Source organism: Leuciscus leuciscus (assembly GCF_965113295.1).
Source record: "Leuciscus leuciscus genome assembly, chromosome: 1".
In the NCBI taxonomy this organism is placed as follows: domain Eukaryota; kingdom Metazoa; phylum Chordata; class Actinopteri; order Cypriniformes; family Leuciscidae; genus Leuciscus; species Leuciscus leuciscus.
Window position 1 is genome coordinate 45,654,474 of NC_138725.1, and position 21,251 is coordinate 45,675,724.

Below are 21,251 nucleotides of genomic sequence, written 5' to 3' on the forward strand. Positions count from 1 at the left end.
ACACCTCCTGACGGAGGAGCGTGTTCTCTGAGGAGTGAACAGCACACAGGCTTTCATTTCCTGTTGGCTCAGAGAGGAAGCGTTCCATCTGACTTTCTCTTCCTCACTTTATCAGCATTACTCAACACAGCAGTTCCTCTTCAAAGTGACCTTATTATCCACAGGAGGCTGGATGCTCTCAGTAAATCAGTGGGAAGAGACAACTGTGTGGGTGTTTCATCCACCAGCCTGTGTTTGTTTTGTGTGTCCAAGCCCTTCCTCTTTGGGTGGCCGGAGCGAGATCATACGTTCTGGTCAAGCCTAATCGAGGTGGACTCAGGGTACGGCCCATTGAAAAATGGTCTTCCTGTGACTTATTCCCTGGAAAGGAAGCATTTTCACAGGCTTGAACATGTGTGAATCCTATTAAAGAGGACATATTATGCTGCTTTACATTTTCAACTTTCTTTAGTGTGTAATGTTACTGTTTGAGTATGAAAAAGGTCTGCAAAGTTACAAAGTCACTCCAAACTGTTTCTGAACTCCCTCAAACGCCTCTATTGTAATCTTGAGTTTTCTTTTAGGAACGTACACATCACAATATTCCTCATTTAAACAATCCCCATCCACAAAAAAAGTGCAAGGCCTGACTGAGTTGCATTAGTAGTGTGTTGAAACTCAGTTATAGTAAGGGGCGGGACATTTCTGAAATACACTCGAAGCGACTGACCAATCACAACACACTGGTCCAGACAGCCAATCAGAGTACACTGCGCTTTTCGGAAGGAGGGGTGTCATAGAGACAGGAACTAAACGGAGCGTCAGACTGGGAAGAGAGGTGCTGCAATCATGCATTTTAAACATTCAAGTGTGAACACCTATTCTAGTAGACCCAAAGACAAAAGCAAGACTTTGTGAAAGTGGCATACTATGGCATCTTTAAATGCTTTTAAATGGGTTTCGTTATGTTGGAGCTATTGTCATTAAGGTGCAGAGGTTATATTGGGGCTCAGTGAATGACTCCTAGCATTGGTGCTTCGCAGTAAGCAGAAGTGTAATAATGAATGCATGTGGATCCCTGTATGCTTTAGTGTAGCATAAGCAGGTTCGATATGTCAACTTTGGCCTCTGTTATGATTAATCAATTTGTTAGTCAGCTGTGAAGAGAAGAGCTACAGCAAAGAGAACTTCTGAAGAACAGAAAACAGGAGAGAGATAAGAGGAGAGGAAGAGAAAACCGCTGAAGGATGGGGATGATAAACCGTGTGACTCTCAGCTTCACACACCCATGAAATTGTGTGTTTTCTGGGCTCTATTCTTATCTTTGTTCTTCCTATCGTCAGTCTTTCTCTCATTTGCTCTAAATAACTCCTTAAGGGGATAGTTCACCCAAAATTGAACATTGTGCTGTTATTTATCCACCCTGATGTAATTTCAATTTGTAATTTTTTGGGGTCTGTGGAAATAAAAATAATATGTGTCTGTTTTACCCAGACTTTTTTGTCTAACCCAGTTCATAGTGTCCATGTGCAGTCAAGCACCAAAAATTCACAAGTGCTCCATGTGACTTGTGCACTTTATTCTAAAGTCCCGTTCACACCAAGGATGATTACTATAAAGAGAATGATAAATATATAGTTAAAGAATAGTGAAGTCCACATCACCGCTATAATGATAATGACACAGAGGGACGATATCATTGGAATCACTTTCAGAACTATTTTATCCAGTTGATGAGCCAATCAGAATCCATCCTGCTGTAAACAAGCTCGCACATTTAAGGTGAAACACCAGCACACGCTTAGAATAAACAGAACGATATAGTCCACTGGTGCGGATGCTAATATAGTTATCATTATGGTTATCTTTATATTTATATTTATCGTTGTTGTTGTGAAGTCTTTTGAAGCAGTGTTGTTGTTAATTAAAACTAACACATCAGACTTTAGCTCACACCTTTGCACAAGTTACATCCCTTTAATCCAGAAAAAGATTTGGAGCAGTGATTCAGCCGGAAGCATTAATGGCTGTAGATGGAATCCACAGAGAAAAAGTGATCAGTGAAGCTTTGAGTGTGTTCCCTCGGGCCATCACTGTCCTAGACTGACGAGTCATACTGCGTTTCCCCAGAATAGAACCCAGGCTTCTCTGTACTTACAAACTGCATGCATGTCCCTGTGCCATCGTGTGTCTGCCTTCTGTGAGGAAAGCCTCAATATGTATTCCAGCATGTCTTTTGTGCTGTGGCGTTTAATACACAGTCTAGTTGTTTACAGACGTTTTAGACTTTTTACAGACTGTTATGCATTTATGCAATAATTAAAATCTAGCAAACTTTTGTATTATTATTATTATTATTATTATAGTTATGTAACACTATACTTTTTTATATTAGCCTGGCATTACAACAATTAAAAAAACTAGTAAACACTGCTGTGAGTTTGTAATGTCATGAAAACACAATAGTGGGTGTTTGGGTGAAAATATACATCTTAAACATTTTGAAATGTAAAAAAGGGTCCTTTTTTAAATTTCCTTACTCCCAAAAAAGTTTACAGTATGGGTGCGTTTACATGACAATGATGTACTAAAAACAGAAACGTTTTTTTACTTTGCGTTTTTTTTTGTTTTTTTTGCCGCACCAGCGTTGTCAAAATGATCCCCGTTTAAACTGATCTGAAGAAAAAAAAACGACAAAAAACGCTGTGTTCATGCCAGGCCATTATTTGGCGATGTCACTTTGTAAAGAAACACTACATACGTAAAGAAAACGCCTATAGACTGAACACATAATACGCATGCACACGACCTCATTGTTTTCACAAATTCACATTTTAGTAGTTTACACAGTAGTTATAACTGTATCATTTTCAAAAACATTTCAGGAAAGTGTCCGTTTTCAGACACCCAAATGTAAATGAACGGCCAAAACCAATAAAACAGTTTTCTGTTTTCTGTGTCGTTCACATTGCCCCTTAGACTGAATGCTTTTGCTACTTCAATATGTAAATCACTTAGCCTGGATGCCAGCCGAACTTAGCCCCTCCCACAACATTTGAGGTTGGGAAGTTCGGTCTGGACTTGATCCGTTGTGGAGCAACAATGCTCGAACCAGAGATTTTCGGACCAATCAAATGGTCAGGGCGGGCTTTATACGATGATGGACAGATGATCAACAGTAACGTAATCATCCATGTCACCAAAGAGCGCTTAGGTTGAATTTGTTTACAACAAAGACGGCTGCCGCTGGAGAATTGAGATGTGTAGATTCCGCCATCAGGTCTGTTATAGAAGATATCGACAGCGCATTAATTTTAAAAGAAGAACAGAGAACCGCGATGAAGGCATTTGTCGATCGGAAAGATGAATGAAGAACATATTGAGTGCATATACACCAATTGAGTGCAGAGGCATTTTCTTTCCTGGTTCGGTTGAAAAACGCCCCATAATCACAGCCCAATGGAGCAGTATCAGACTCATATTCTGACTAGAATCTGAGTATGATGACGTCAGGCTATAAATCGCCTGTTATTATTGGCTAACCAATAATAATTCACATTGTTGCTCACAAGAGTGTCACAATGTTTATCCTCATCACATGTGAGGTTCGCTCAATCTTGATTTCAAACCCAGAAGATGAAAATAGTCCAAACATACCGGTATCTCTACTTTTAATGGGGAAAGTGTTTAATTTAATGCTATAATTGTCTTCCATGATGTACACGGTTTAGTCATCTGGTAACGTCTCAGAAGAATCATCATTGAAGAAAAGCAGTGAAACCCTTCATAAAGAAGATCTGGCGTTTTTCCTGTCTTGCATGAATCAGGATCTTTTACAGCCTGCAGTCATCGCAGAGTGAGTGGGATTTAAAGCTCGGCCTCCTCTCAGAACCGCTTTGGAAGTCGCTCCATTGTCTTTGTTTCATAAAGGCATCACCAGTCAAACAATATTGCCTCCAATTACTGGAGGTCATTCACACATGACATGTGAGACTATGGGGCCCTGACACACAGCCTGAATGCTATTACAACCTATAAATCCAGCCATGAACTACACTATAAACCAATGCCTTTCCCTTCAGCCTTTTGTATACAGCCATCCATGGGTAGAATTGAGAGGCTGCTTTATTCCCTCATTATTGCTATAATTATACCGTTTATATGCAATCAGGGAGGCCGGTTGTATGCGATGGGAGAATTTGCTTGTTCATAAGCAGGTTTTACAGACACCACTGCTGGCACTTTTCCCTGTGACCGGTGCTATGTGCTTGTCCACGTGTGTAATGATAGTGATGAAAGCATCACTCCTCCTCAACAAACCCACTGCTCTGACGCATGTGTCTGTTTTTGATTCTCATCCACGCAACTCTCTGCAAGCTGCGTATGAAGATGGCCCAAGACTCCATCTGCGTTGGCGTGTGGAGGTTTATGAGAGGACTGTGTGAATTAGTATTTTCCGGTGCAGAAATAGAGAAGGTTTTTTGTTTTTTTTACCCTGCAGTCTACATCGTCACTGCACTCTTCATCGTTACAGTCACACGTCAGATTCATTGCTCAAAAGGTTTGGGTCATTAAGAATTTGTATTTATTTGTTTATTTTTTACATTAAGCAGCACAGCTGTTTTCAACATTGATAATTAGAAATGTTTCTTGAGCAGCGAATCGGCATACAGTTTCCATATTATGGGACTCGAACCCATGACCTTGGTGTTACTAGTGTCAAGCTGTCAAACTGTTTGAGGTACTAACCCTAGTGCTTCTTTTTAGGAGGTCTTCAGGTCTCGTATTTCTTTCAGTTGTCCTAAAAATCGACACTCTTCAAATGTGTGATTGTGATTTTCTCTTCACCTTTGCTAAAAGTAGTAGCTGCATTAAGCTGTCTGCTGTCAGAAGCTTCTCTCCTTTTCTACCATCCCAACACGCTACACTCTAGTGATATTATAAGTGTTAATGTAAACTGCTACCAAATATGACAACCATTACTGATACACATTTACTGACGAGCATATGCAATTATTAATGTCCAGTTGAGTGAGATCTGAACTTGCAACCTACTGCACCTGAGGCAAGAGTTATTCTTGAGCACCCCTAAGACTGAAAGCCTACATTTATTCAATATTTTGGCTATTTGTTAATGCTTTAAGCTACCAATAAGAGTGTTCTCAGCTTAATTTTAACATGTTTTAGCATGTCTAAATCCGTTCCACAGATTTTCCTCTAATATCGGTGCAAAAAAATCTGGTCTAGTCTAGGATTAGTTATTGATTCTATTTGCATTGACTGGGAAATTGTCCTCTACAGAAGAGAAATTATATGTTAGGCTTATCTTGGTTGAGTGAGGCAGTCGTGGACTGAATCTAAATTGCCTCGTGGTTGGAAATATAGCTATTCAAATACCTGACATGGCTGCTGTGGGCTCTCTGAGGTCAGCAAATGATAGTGTGTCAGTGTGAGTTCATCTGCTGAGGGCGGATGTGAAACGGAAAGAAATGAGAAAAGATTTTTAGCTTGTTGCAGGTTTGTAATGACTTACTGTGCTTGTGAAATAGTCACAATTTGTTGTTATTCACCATGAAGTCCAAATTGACAATTCTGAAGGATTATATTTTTTAAGAAAAATTCGTCAAAACTTCACCTCCCTCTTTCAGCAACATCTCGTCTTCTCTGGTGACGTCTTTACTGGCGCTTTGGTGGGACAACCTGTCACTCACATGAGATCGACCATTAGCAGACCACAATCCTCCAAACAATTCCCCATTGACAAAATCAAGTCCCGCCCTACATTTTTCTTGCTTGAAATGCCGTTTCATTTGGAAATAGGACACAGAAGGAAAGTAAAAGTCTATCGCAACTTCCGTTTCATGTCGAATTTTAATAAGTTTGTAGAGGCAAGCAAATGGAAAAACACTGCCATGAGTGGATCTTCATCTAGATGTTAAATGCTGATTTCTTCTAACCTAACACCTCTCTCTCTCTTTCTTCACAGATATCCTGCAGTATTACCTCACATGTCACGTGGGTCAGGTCAACCCCTATCAACAGGTAACCATAGATAATGATTCAGATTTTCTCTATAAACTAAATCCCTCACCTTCAAACCTCTGAGAGATGTCCTCAAGAATGTATATCGGCTCTGTTCCAAACCCTAGTGAGCTTCCTAACTAGACAAATTTGGCATCTTAGGTACATTTCCAATGCAAAGGCTTTTGAGAACTGTAAAATTAAACACCCTTATAGATTCCTCTTTTGGCTTAACCCTAACACAGCGTTACTGGTCTGGTTCAAGGAAGAGGTAATCCCAGAATGCATTGCGATAAAGTTAGTGAAATTATCACAGATAGTGACAATTTCACTAACTGTGACAATTTTATTTTTACATTTCTGTAGTGTAAATAAAAAAGTTACATTTAATTAAAAATTTGGTTTAAATACTGAGCAAATATTTTATTTTAGTATTATGTTCTGTTATTTATCAATATATTTGAATAGGCTTTATAATTATCTGTTTAGCTGTAACCCCTTTTTTTATTTAACTTTTAGTAATTGGTCAAATTTTGTACATTTTAGGTTTTTCATCTGATATTTAGATTTTAATTGATTTCAGCTTTAATTCAGTTACTGAAAACGATTTTGAATAGTTTTAGTTAACAATACCATCACTGATGCTCTGGGAGAATGAACTTAGTCCTGTGCACGTAACGTGAGGTGTGAGGGACCATTAATGTTGTTGTTTCGGTAAAGAGTTTGATTTTCATTGTGCTAAGGAAGCTGCCTTAGATGGTAGTTGCCAGTGTAAACAATAGACAGCGAGGCATCTCTCTGGTCTTTGGAAGACAGCCAATCTTCTCCCTCCTCACACTCACACGCCCCCTGCTTCGTTGTCCCTGTACATTAGCATTCTCCTCGTTGCGAGAGCTCGATGGAAATGTGTGTTCCTTTGGCTTCCTGCCTCTCCCTTTAGTTAATGAAGTCCTTCTCCAAGTCTTTATTTGACTAATGCATGTGCATAATTCAAACAAATCACAGCTCTTAACTGATCATGATTGATCTATTATGTCAGTGACAGCTCCATTGTCTTGATATCACTTAATTTGAATGAAGGGTAATGCCCATATGGAGATTGAACGTTGTACTTTGTCAGCTGATGCCTAGAAATGGAGTTCCTCCAGTTCTCATGCAGCATACAGATGAACTCTTCCTGATTCACATCTGAGACAGCAAATAAGTGGAATGGATATTGATTTTAGGCTTAAAATGTCATCCAGGAACATTTAAAGAGAAATGTTGAAGATTCTGCAACCAATTTAATGCTTTATAGTTCAAACATCAGAGCTACTTTGCTGTCTACTGTCAGGTACCTTCTAAGGGGCTGTTCACACAAGACATGTTCTTGTTTTAAAATAACTACACTGTAAAAAAAAAAAAAAAAAAAATTGCCTTAAATTTAAGTACAACCAACTTTCAAGTTCATCATTTCAACTTAGAAATTACATTAAACAGACTTTAAGAAATTAGTTGAATCTTGTATAATTTATATAATTTATTAACTTATTTTGATGAGTTAAAGCAATGTAAAAACATATGTTGTCATAACATATTGATCATATAATTTTTTTACAGTGTTTTTCTGGAATTTCCTTATCCTAAATGGACTAATGTACACTACTATTTAAAAGTCTGTATGATTCGCTTAATGTTTTTAAAAGAAGTCTCTTATACTCACCAAGGCTGCATTTATTTGATCAAAACAGTAAAAACAGCAATATTCTAGAATATTACAATTGAAATAATTATATTTTCTATTTTAATGTTTTAAAATGTAATTTATTCCTGTGATGGCAAAGCTGAATTTTCAAAAAAAAAAAAAAAATCCATGATACATTTTTCTTCTAGATTTGATTAATAGAAAGTTCAAAAGATTATTATTATTTTAGTTTTTTTTTTTTAAATGGCAAAGACATGTATAATGTTACAAACAATTTCTGTCACTATTGATCAATTTATTGTGTCATTGCTGAACAGATGTTGTAATTTCTATTAAAGAAACCCACACTTTTGAACTATGTATACAATGCTGCCTTAGAATTTGAGCAACACAAAGTGTATCTTCTAAGGCAGCATCATTTTGGAACAATGTTGGAACAGCGTTTGTGTCATATTGCTTTTCATAATTCCTGCCTAACTTCCTGCTAGCAGCACGCTTTTCACTTTCGCTTTTCGAATTTGCGATCACGTGTACTCTGTGTATAGGCCTATAATTTGCTGGCATAAAGGAGACGATTGAAATCGCATTTGAATGCACTCTCGAATTTGCTATAATGCGTACTCTGTGTATTGGAAGCAGCGGAACTGACCGCACATTTGACAAGAAAAGATATTTGTCAATGACCAAATCCTCTGCCTCTGTTTTGTCAGTAATCTCGCCTCACTCTCATCACGTGATAAGTGAAGTCAACTCGTGCTGTAGAGCAGAGCAGAAACTTTAAGTTTATAATTGTCACATCGTTTGTCTAACTGAAGTAAATGGTTTTTATTTCCATAAAAAAGCAAAACGACAGTGCCATGGTGAGCAAGTAATGTAAATTAGTGTACGGCCGAACACTAACACCGACAACCGCAACAAGCCCACCTTAAGCTTGTCCTAGCTGCTGGCTTTTGTCTCCAGAAGTTAGTTTCTAGCGATGTTGCCCGCACGTAACACTGGGGCCAAAAGTCTCCTGTGCTCTCTGTAAAGAACGTACTTCCACTGCTTCTTTCTCAGTGAATGTCAGCAAATTTTTAACCTATCATTGTAGAACTGTTGACAGACAAAGCTGACACAGTGGCCATTTGGCGTCTCAAATATTCATGTTTTCAAGACCTCTGCTCTTGAAATATTCCATGACACTTTAAAATGTCCTTAATGGCCGGGTGCCAGAGCCTGTACTGACTTTTGCTGCTGGGTGTAAATGCACTGTTGCATTATGCAAGCAGCTCTGACTCCTGCTGCAGTACTAAGAGTGGAGTGTGCCGTGGTGAATGAACTCTGAGAGGAAATACTTCTACACTGGGCAGGAATCGGGAAGTGGCAGTTGTACAACCCAGTTTATATAACCTGTCGAGCTCTTAACAGTGTTTTTTGTGTTTTTCATAGAATAACTATGATCAAACAATAACAACGACTGATTAATAATGTGATAGTTTCATTAATTATGCTTAAGGACGTGATGAAGTGGTTCAACTTTTAAATAAAAATAAAAAAAGAACAAAAAATTTTTTGAATCCGTAATATTAAAAAAAGAAAAATCACATTTGTGTGCAGCAAAGATGCATTACATTTTAAAAAAATTACAGTAAAGAAATGTATAATTTAGCAAAATATTTTTATTTTAAATAAATTCTTTTCTTTTGAACTTTCTATTTATCAAAGAATCCTGAACAACAATTTATCAGTTTCCACAAAAATAGTAAGCAGCACAACTGTTTTCAACTTTTATAATAATTAGAAATGTTTCTTGAGCATCAAATCATCATATTAGAATGATTTCTGAAGGATCGTGTGACACTGAAGACTGGAGTAATGATGCTGGAAATTCAGCTTTCACAGCACAGGAATAAATTACATTTTACATTTTATTCAAATAGAAAACAGTTATAAATTATTATTTATTTTTTTATCTTACAAACCTCAACATTTTGAACAAAAGTGTCTATGCCAAGCTTTACGGGAAGTCTTATAAATATAGTTGCGTATATGCAATGATGAAAATGACTAATTTTGTTTATTTTATAGTTAATTTTCAACCAATGTCTTTAGTTTCATGTTGTATGTTTGAGTTTAACAAAAATAGTTTAGATAATATTACTTTTAGTATATAAAAAATACTGATTCCTATAATTTATTTTCCTCTCTGTGATCCTGTTGTCCAAAAATTAAAAGTATTAAAGTAAACTTAAAAATGCAGAATGTAAATGTTGAAAATGAAAATATTGATTTCTGAATCAAGTTTTTATGAAGAGTAAAAGCTTATCTATAAGATAACATTTGCACAGATTGTATAACTGATTTCTTTTGTCTTCTTGTAGAAGTTGTCAGGAAGTCACAAAGCACTGGTGGAAATGCAGGACGACGTGTCAGAACTACTGCGCTCTGCAGTCCGGGAATACCCCAGCACAAAGGTGAGCACTCGTATGTTGGTATCTACACGTGTGTGTGTGTGTGTGTGTGTGTGTGTGTGTGTGTTTCAGAGCTGTATGTGCGGTCCATTTCCCACAATTCCTGATACACAAATGTCCTAAAGTGTGTGTGTGTTCGTTCTCCCCCTGGGCCTCTGTCATTGTGCAGCATCTGTGTGTGTTCTGGCACAAAGTAATGGCTGACATTCAGTACATGTGAGAAAGAAAGCCGTCCTCTCGCTGGAACACAAGCGTTGAGAGAAAATGCTGAATCAATGGAAATATTTCACCCTTAGAACCAGATAAAATCTGTTTACCACTGCAGCTTTATACAACTTAGACCTCACACAATACTGAGCCTTTAAAAGAAAGAAAACAAGCCGCTCTTCTTTGACATCCTTCTATGTGAATGTTTTTGTTTGTCATGTGTTTGCTGCCATCAAGTGCTGAACTCATAAAAACTGAATAGAGCGTTAAAATTGTGAAATGTTTGAAATTGATTATGCTTAATATATACACTACAGTTCAAAGGTTTGGGGTCTGTAAACATTTTTTTTAAAGTAATGTGTACTTTATGCTTTTATTCAGCAAGGATAGATTAAATTAATCAAAAAAGACATTTCCATTTCAAATAAATGTTGTTGTTTTTTCACTTTCTAGTCATCAAAGTTCACAATTTCCACGAAAATGTTAATCAGCACAACTGTTTTCAACATTGATGATACTAAGAAATGTTTCTTGAGCAGCATATACTGTATTATAATGATTTCTGAGGGATCATGTGACATTGAAGACTGGAGTAATGATGCTGAAAATTCAGCTTTGCCATGACAGGAATAAAATACATTTTACAATTTATTCACATAGAAAACAGTTATTTTGATATTACAAAATATTGCTATTAAATAAATAAGCAAGCTTTTGAACAGTAGTGTATAACTAACATGTCCATCTAGATTTTACATTTAGAGTAACCATGTTATTGTGGCTGTTTTTTAGGGAAACCTTGAGCAAATTCAGGGGGCTCTGAACACCACTGAGGTTGGACTGCACCAGCTCACTGCCCTTGTGGACTGCCGCAGTTTGCATATGGTGAGAAATAGAGTATATGACCACTTTGCACATCCGGTTCCACTCAGACTCGAAGTAAAGCACAGCTTGCAAAGTATTTCACTGTAACCTCAACCTGTGGGTTTCTGTTGACATGAAAAACCAAAGGCTTGCAATCCACTCACAAACAAACACTCGTACACACATATGTGTTTCTATCTTCTATCTGCTTTAAACCTCACCAGCACTTACTGCTGCAGTCTGGAGCCTGTCCTCTTCTCCAAGATGGAAATGTCTGATATTTCAGGATTCAGCATGACTAGAGTTCCTCCTCATGGCTGAAAGACAGAGACCTGCTGTGTGGGTGGTCCTGAAAATGCATCTCCTTCCCATGAGAACAGAAAGTAACGGATAAAATATGGACTTTTGGAAATGTATTATACATTATTAATGTTGTTTTCATACTGCAAAAGCAATAACACCCTTCACAGTCGTCCAAGCCGTACATCTGGGCTGTATGTGGGAGCGTTTGTGCTGGAGATCCAGAACAGTGCCGGCAGTAATTACAAATGGAGCAATTTTGCTGTTAATAATGACGGTAATTTGGAGGAAGGAGACGCTGCCATGTTTCTCTGATAGCAGCATGTGTAGGGCTGGTTGCAGTTCAGTCAGCATTTATTATTAAAAACCCCTGTTTCTCTCTGCAGCATGTGGTGCCATCTACTGCAGGAAGTCCTCAGTTAGAGAGTCTAGCACTGGATGTTATCATATCTTCTGTTTTTATTATTCACATACCCAGCAGAGATAGGCTGGTTTCTGTATCCGTTTGGTTCATGCAAGCAGTGCTGAAGTGGATCAAAAGAATTCATCAAAGTTGCCCTAAGAAAAGAACGGGTGTTGTTCAAAATTCATGTATAACTTTGATGAAAGGTTTTGATCCATTTCAAATGTTGACTACTGTATATATTCCATTCTTAATCAACTACATGAAGGGAATTAAACCACATTATATCGGAGTTTCCCAGACTGTGATTCATGAAGGAGGGTTTGTGCAGTTTAATGAAAAGCTGATCATTAAATCATGCATTTAAAATAAATCCAAAATTCCAATACGTAATTAAATGACTCGCTGAGTGATAATTCAAATAATAATGAATGTGTTCGACAGGAGTTGATTAGATATGCAATGAGGTAATGCTGAGAAAGCTCTTCTTAAAAGTGAAATGGTTGTAAATTCAGTGGTCAAATATTGTGTCTGTGTGGCCTCTCAATTTTTCATGTAATTATAGGCATATGACCAGTGGCTGGTCTGTGTGTGTGCAATTCAACAAAACTATAAGACTTTCTGAACATACATAAGCGACAGGCTTTTTAGAAAGGAAAATGGAAAAGTTGGAAAAAAAAGAATTAGGGAGGATCAATAAATTGTGATTTACTGCCATTGTGTGAATAATATTTTCTCAGCATCATGTCATTCAAAACCTATATGCTACTTTTATGCTTCCACCGATGAAAGAAAGTCAATGATGGCAGTGAGTTAATGACCGATTTTTCATCTGTATAATAACAGGCAGTGTTTGCATGCAATGCTGGGATTGTGTGTTTAATGTGTATATGTGTTAATGCTGCCTCTGTCTGTTTCTGTGCAGGATTATGTGCAGGCATTGACCGGAGTGTGTTATGATGGGTTGGAGGGTCTGATCTACCTGGTGCTGTTCTCATTCATCACAGCTCTCATGTTCACCTCTGTCATCTGCAGCGTGCCGCACACATGGCATGGCAAAAGGTGAGATCTTTATTATATATATAATCACTCAATGAGACGAGGTCTGTCGTTAGCCAGGCTAATATACATATACATATACTGTACATATACAAATATATGAATATATAAATATTTGGAAGCCCTGATGTGATGTAATATGTAATGCACTTTATGTTGTTGATAACAAAGAAAGGAATATATTTTCTTTCTCTTTGTATTTTTATATCAATTTTTGTCTGTAATTTGGAATCAATTTATTAATAATGTTCCCAGCACTGCCAAAAGATATGATCTTTTGTGTAATGTGTCCAGAAGTGGTATTCCAGTCGAACAAACAACTGTAGGTCTCATAGTAACAAACAAGCCAAGCAAAAAGTGAAATTGAGGTGCTTGCCTACCTTAGTGTTATATCTACCTTCCATTTTATAATGACAGTATGCATCTGTTAGTGACCTTATGCTATATATTTCTGTAATCATATCATTAATACGCACTGTTAAATCCACATTGAATCCACATTATCTGGCTTGTATTTTGCTTTACCGTGAAAGGTGCAGTTTTGTTATTGTCATAAAACTTACTGTTCTTTTCCCATGCATACTTTTGGTATGACACATTCATTCAGTGGAACATCCCAATTTTTGTAGTTAAATACACTCAAGAGGATTAAACCAAAGATAAAACAACAGTGGAAGTGGTTAGTGGTATGTTTGTGTGTCCGTGGGCATTGCTGTGAAGACTATGGTCAGACACCTCATGTTTCCATCACACACTTCGGTCAAGAGCAATACGGAAACAGCTGCCTCGCTCCATCTCTTCCCCCCTTTGTTCCTTCCTTTCAAGCGCTCTGTGTGGGAATCACTCACATCTTCCTCCCATAATTACATAAAATTTAATAATTCCCCGGCCTAGCCCCATGCAGTTGCTCTGCCAGGACAGGCTTGCATCAGGCAAACAGGATTACACTGGGAGAGATAGAAAAGACAAAGACGCCAGCTTAGGCACATTATGTAATTATCACACTCATAAGTGTACGTCTCATGATACACAGCAATTCACGCTACCTCTTCATTATAGATAATTAGCAGTTTCTGAATATGAGTTTAGACAGGCTGTGGCAGGCAGTGCAGTGTCGAGGAGTGTTGGGAAAAGTCGCTGCATGCGTTTTTATATTCAAATAACTTTTTGTTGGCATTAAAAAGGTGTACTTAGACATTTTTCCTGATTAAAAAATTAATAGTAAATAGCTTAAAACGATGTGCAGTCACATTAGTAGCCTAATAAAAATGATTTTATTAAAACTAGGGATGTACGATATATAGGCCACCGTGTCGGTGGCCTCTATATATATATATGTATTTATGTATGTATGTATTCATTTTTAATATTATTGTTATTGGCCCGATAAGAAAATTTGGTCAATATATTAAAGCAGATAAATAATGGATAATTTCCTTTAGCTGAGACACTTCAGATGTGCACTGTTCGCCATGCTGTTATTGACATCAAACAAATGGAAAATACAATTAACTGCAACATGTTGAAAAGTGCAAGTCTGTCATATAGGCTTCATAACTTTGTAAAGAAAACATCATTATAATTGTGTGCTTGGGACATAGTGAGACTTTTGTTTTTGTTATGCTCTCAAAACTTATATAAAAATTTGGATTTAGATTGATCGGTTATCTGCATTCAAATATAAAGAATTATAATTTAATTAAATAATCATTTAATAAAACATTTATTTAAACCATAGTGGGTCCCTCATGGGGGCAGACATGTTGGTCACATGACCAATTAAATACTGCCAAAGTCCCTTTAAGGCAAGTCATTTCTCTCGGCGGCCATCTTTGAAACTCCTCTCGGGCAGCTATTTCAGTAATGGAAGTGCAGCTCCTATCTCTTTGAATGGGGAAACATCAAATTCATCAAATCAAAGCTGTTCACCAAGCTTACTATTAAATTTCAAATAATTTTCATTTGAAATCACGAATGAAATCTGACGACAACGTCTCATAAATTGTTTCTAAACTCTCAAATCATGACACCAGACTGCATTTTCCAGGCTGGTCCAGCAAATGTAGCAACAGGAGTTTCTTCTAATGGCAGCTGCAGTGATGCAATGACTTAACTAGCTGGCGATTGGCTCTTTTACTCAGAAGGCGGGACTTATTCCGCCATATTGCGCATTGCACTTTCTCCCATTCATAGTAATATGAGTGCATTGTCTTTCTATGTCTATAAATCAATGATGGGTGACTTATCTTAGGCTGTAAATCCACCAGCACATGTTACAAAAAAGACAGTGCCCATTGTATTAAAGGCAGGGTAGGTAAAAAATGTATAAAAAAACGTTCTTCCAAATTTGTTTAGACTTTATATATATATCAATGCATAATTAAAATCTAAGTACTCTGAAAAAGAAAGTATAAAAATCGAGTGTCTGTAGACCTCTCATGACTGTTTTAAAGACAGCTCATTATTTCCATTCACTCCACCCCCTCCCTTCTGGGCTCCTTCCAAAGCCACGCCCCCAAAACACATGAACGCGCGACTCCGACAGCTGAGCTGAAGACGCATTGTTTACCTGAGACGAGTGGAGAGGTGCGCAGTGCATGCAGTGACATCATGTCAGAATCACATGTAATAAAAAAATTGAACTTTATCATTATGAATATAAACAAATAAGATGTATTTTAGTACTCACTATCAAGCTAGCATATTGATATTGGTAAAGTTTAAATTATGCACAATTCAACACTATAGCTATCATCTTGAGCTAGACCAATAGATTATACTACGATAGATTATAGATTATCTCTACTACAGCTCGCTAAGTAATGATATGTTAGCTAGCCTATATTACGCAGCTACGTGTGCTAATGACACATGCTTCATGAAAAAATAAAAAATAAATATGTATGATCAAAATACAAAAAGAAAGATTTACCTGTCCAGCAGAAATAAAGCCATCGAGGAGTCACTTTTCAGCCCCTTGAGGTCCCTCAGTTCTCGCCATCGCTGGAAAGCCACGCCGATATTAACTCGCGTTTTATTTCTTTGTTTATCCAAAGACTTTTTGTTCAATGCCTTTTCTTGTACTGTTACTGTCTTCCTTTTTTTGCCTGGTTTGCCTTCACTAACTGCATAGGCCGGTACTGTGAATTTTGCTTGCTCTTTCTCTGCTGTTGTTTTGGTATTCCTAGGTGCCTCTTGAATTCCTCAAATCAAACGGGACGCGCAAGTGGGCAGGTTCTGTGTGGCAAATGGGTGGTTGCCATGGTTGCGAGAGAGTGACAGCCGCCTAAGCCAATCCTATGTTTCGTCCCGAATGGAAATAATGAGCTGTGTTTAATACAGATTAAACGGTCTAGAGTCACTCAATTTTGATACTCTTTTTATCAGAGTTCTTACATTTTAATTATGCATTGATATATATATATAAAGTTTAAACAAATTTGGAAGAAAGTTTTTAATAAATGTTTTACCTACCCTGCCTTTAAGTCAAAAATCTGGGTTCAATCAATTAACACAGTTAAGTTTTAGCATTTTAAACTCACACTTTACAAAAAATATATATTTAAAATTGTGTTTAACAGCTATTTTTTCACAAACTGATTATACAACTATATTGTAACATGTCTACTATGTTTATTTTTAACCATTTACCAATTTTAAATAAGGAGTGTGGAAAAGAAAGGAAGTTTCTTCAGATAAAAGCATCTGCCGAATGCATAAATGTAAATGTCCTCAGTTGTAGTCGAGAAACTGAATTTATTTTAAAATGTATTTTGTTTTTGTTTTGGGATATGCAATATACGCTCAAATTAACCATAAAGAAGTTGTACACACATTTCCACAGCATATGAGAGAGTCGAGACTTTGCACATTTGTTCATGACCCTTAATTAAACATGTCACAATTTCAATAAAATACATCATAGGTTAACAAGTAAGCTATTTCTGGCAAATCAAAAATCGAAATGGGTCAAATTGACCCACAACATGATCTGCTGCAAATAAATGGCACAAAAGTGTTAAACAAAAATCTCATTATTATACAGTTGTCATGTTTTTCTTTCTGCATAGAAACAAAACATTTATAAATATTATTTTTGTCATTAAACCTAGTACTGAAAACTATGACTTGGTGTAAACAAGTCTTCATATTGTGCACTGGATCACTTCTGATAAGCTCACCTCTGTGGACATAACGCATCCACACTTTATACCAATGATAATGCTAAGTTTTAAGTGTTAGCTACACTAGTACAGAAGCTAAACTATTGTGCATTGAATAGTGATGAATAAAATCTCATTTTTAAACAATTCATGAAACTTTATGTACCACCAATGACCATCAGGGGGCGGCCAAGATCTGTATATGTATAGCGCGACACTGTTTTACAGTCCTAATGATAGTGTTTATTTTACTCCCTCTGGTTTCCATCAGCTTTTTCATTCACATCCAATAAACTAAAGCACTCTTGATGCATCCCATTCTGTTCCCGATCATATGCAATCACAGCAGAAACAAGAGAACAGACTGTTAAGTGTAATACAGTCATTGATGCAGGTATTTGTGTGATTCCAAGCTTTTCCCTCAAATGGTAATATGTCCTCCCTCTGAAGAGGAAATGGAGAAGAGCGGATCACACACTGCTGTCTTGTTCTCTGTGGCTGAAACAAATCAGATTTAGGATGGCAAACACATGCCTGTGTGCTCTTCCTGTTTGTCATCAGAAACACAGCTGAGGTCGCCCTCTGCTGTCCATGCCACAGTGTGACGCTTTAATGGTGAACATCAGAGAGAATTTATTAATGCACAGTTGGACATATCTCTCAATATTTGAATATGATTCATCATTTCTTCCCTATTCTTAATGGAGTCATCCATTTATCAAAATTGTTGTTGTTTGCTATTTTGGTATGTTCAGTGACTTGACAAAGCTGAGAAATGTTATCATAGGCTACTGTAGAGCAGTGATGTGTGAAGTTCATGTTACAGAGTTTACACTACAGTTCAGATCCTTCAGAAATCATTCTAATAAGCTGATTTGATTTTCAAGAAACATTTATTATTATTATCAAAGTTGAAAAGGGTGGTACTGTTTAAGCTGGAATGAATACAGAGTTCAAAAGAACAGCATTTACTTGAAATATAAACTGACGTTCAAAAGTTAATGTGTGCCCAAGTATTAATTTCATCTTAAAATAAAAATTTACCCTACGCTTTTGATCAATAGTGTTTCACTGTGTTATTTTATAATATATATATATACATGTGTGTATATGTATGTATATGTGTGTGTGTATATATGTAATTTAAAATACATTTTAAGCATCAGGAAAACTTTATTTCTAATAAAAAGTCAATGTTTTTGTCACCTACTTCTGTTCTGGACATTGAGAACTTTCTCTGTATGTTTCCTCTGCTTATCTGTAGACACAGCATTGTTCTTGCTGGTGCTAATCTACAGAGAGTATTTCACTTGTTTTGTATACAGAAGACAGCTTCCTCTAATGTCCAATCCTTCCAGAGGGTCCTATCTGAATTTGGCAGTGCTTGTCTGCTATCTGCAGTGTCTAACACTACTAACTGGCAGTTTTACTCCAATTCACACTCCCACCGCGATCATGGCTCGCACTTTCAGTGAGGCGACTTCACAGCAATTCACAACTTCTGTGACATTGGGTTCTGTTGAAAGACTAAACAACAAAGATGTGGGAAAGGATGTCCTGTGAAATCTATGAATTATCACCATTGAGCTCAACCCAGTTTGATCTGATGGATCTGTCCCGGGATTGAGTCACTTTGAATATAAAAACAGTTGATGCGAGGAGTAATTTGTATGTTGTGTGTTTTGTACAAACAGGCCTGAAGAAGACAGTGAGGAGGAGTCCGTGGCTCATGGAGGCAGACAGAATCATGATAACCTGTACCGAGTGCACATGCCAAGCCTTTACAGCTGCGGCAGCAGTTACGGCAGCGAGACCAGCATCCCTGCAGGAGCACACACTGTCAGCAACGCTCCCGTTACTGAGTACATGTGAGTTACACACACACACAACATCAACAACACATGCACAGTCTTTGAACACATTCAGGCCACCTTTACCCTCCTGTGAAGGATCTGGGTGTGTGTAGAAATAGCTCAATCACTTTGACCAATGTTTCTTACTGATCCCCACATTTCTACTCGATCGCTTTTTGATTCTTCCATGTGCCACCATTCATTTATATGTGAGAAAAATAGTCATTTAAGCAAAACAATTTTATCAGAACCTAAAGAAATATATGAAAATGTATTTGGGACTATTTAGATCACTAACAACAATGATGATGCTTAATAATAATAATAATAATAATAATAATAGTGGTATTATTGGTATTAATTATATTTGTTATGGTAATATAGTAGTAGCACAATAATATGAATTATATTGTATGATAAAAGTAATGTTATTATTGTTATCATAATTCCACCACTTTATTATTAATGATTATTATTTGTATTATTGTAGTTATTGTTCTTGTTATAGAAATATAGTAGTAGTATAATATGATGTTGTATAATTAATAATAATTATTATCATAGCCATATAGTTATGTAATAATATTTATATGGTGTTGTTGTTGTTGTTGATAATAATAATAATAATAATAATAATAATTTTGTTGGTAGTACTTGTTGTTGTATACAAATGCATGATTTATAATAACAAGTATTATTATATTTATGAAAATAATGTTATTTATTATACTTTTGCCACATAATAATAATAATAATTATTATTATTATTATTATTATATTTTAAAATAATTAATAATAGCAATTATAATAATAATAATTAAAACCATATCATTATATTATAATAATAATAATAGTTATTATTTTTATTATTATTATTATTGTTATTGGTCATAGTAGTAATAGTTTTATAAAAATGTCTTGTTTATAGTAACAAGTACTATTTTATTTATAAAAAATAATGGTATTGTTAAGACAGTCATAATACATATTATTTTTTTATTGTTATAATAATGATTTATTTTCTGTCAAAGATATAAAGATCAGATATAAAACAACAATTTAGTTCTACATATTAGTTATCAGACACCGAAACAAACGTAATCAGTATTCATCCATCCTAAAAAAATAGTTGGCTGATTTCATCCCATTCAAGCTGATCGCTGCCCTGCCTGTCTCTCTCTCACACCATATGTGCTGCACACGAGCAGGACTGAACGTGCGCTGCCATCGACTGCTCCATATGTGTGGTGTCTTGAACTGAGGATGAGAGATCCTCTGAGAGAACCTCAAACAGCTGCTCCTCTCCAGCTGTGTGTCTCTGGAGGAGTGATGGGGGAGCGGGGTGATGCAGGGGCTAGGAGAGGGATGTGGGGTACCTGCATAGGCGTCGATTTCGTCATGAGTCATTTTGTACCCACCACTTTTAACTTAACGTCCATAATTTTGACAGTTTTCAGTGGTTATGAGGAGCAATATGAGAGAGAAATTTGGTAATCATTGGGTACATTAAACCACGTCATGTCATATTGTCAACATGGTACTTATGAAGCAGAATAGTGGGTCATATGTCTAATGCTTTTTGAAAACTTAAGGCTTTCTTCTTCATAAAACGAGTCTGACATCATCACATTTTTGTATACATTTTTATTTATTTACATTAGTAAGCTACAGGACATCGTCTTTCAAAACATGACTTGCGCGAAAGAGAAAAAAAAATGAATGCGTCATTGTACCCAGCACTTCTGAAAATGAACTTCCGAATGCGTCTCTGTCCCCAGCACGTTTCAAACCAAACTGACGCCCATGGGTACCTGGCAGAATGTTACGGGTGAAAAAACAGCAAAAACTACCTAAAAACACAAGACTAGCAGTACTGTTCAGGAAGAGAGAGAATGCAATGTAATCTATAAACCCCTTTGTTTTCTAAATTGAAGTAGTGTAATATGACACATTTATGTAAAAAGTAACAAAAGTGAGGTGAAGAAATGAATAAATAAAAGTTTTGCCTATAATGCATTAATCAAAAATGACAGTAAATAACATTTATAATGTTACAAAATATTTATGTTTCAAATAAATGTTGTTCTTTTGAACTTTCAATCAAATAATCCTAAAAAATATATTAAGCATACAAATCACGCACAGTTTTCAAACATTATAATAATAAGGCACCAAATCATTTAAAAATATATTTTAATTATTTGAACTTTTAATAATATTTCACAATATGACTGTTACTGTATTTTTGATCAAATAAATGTAGCCTTG

The 21,251-nt window shown here is 36.4% G+C and overlaps 1 protein-coding gene across 1 annotated transcript in view; it reads left to right on the top strand.

Moving 5' to 3' along the window:
- ttyh3a (tweety family member 3a) overlaps positions 1 to 21,251 on the top strand; it is a 69,337-nt gene that overhangs the window by 38,221 nt on the left and 9,865 nt on the right. Inside the window, exons 8-12 of the mRNA XM_082189486.1 lie at positions 5,966 to 6,021; positions 10,045 to 10,137; positions 11,134 to 11,226; positions 12,834 to 12,970; positions 18,825 to 18,998. Coding sequence (XP_082045612.1) covers positions 5,966 to 6,021; positions 10,045 to 10,137; positions 11,134 to 11,226; positions 12,834 to 12,970; positions 18,825 to 18,998 — 553 coding nt within the window. The remainder of the gene's footprint in view (positions 1 to 5,965; positions 6,022 to 10,044; positions 10,138 to 11,133; positions 11,227 to 12,833; positions 12,971 to 18,824; positions 18,999 to 21,251) is intronic.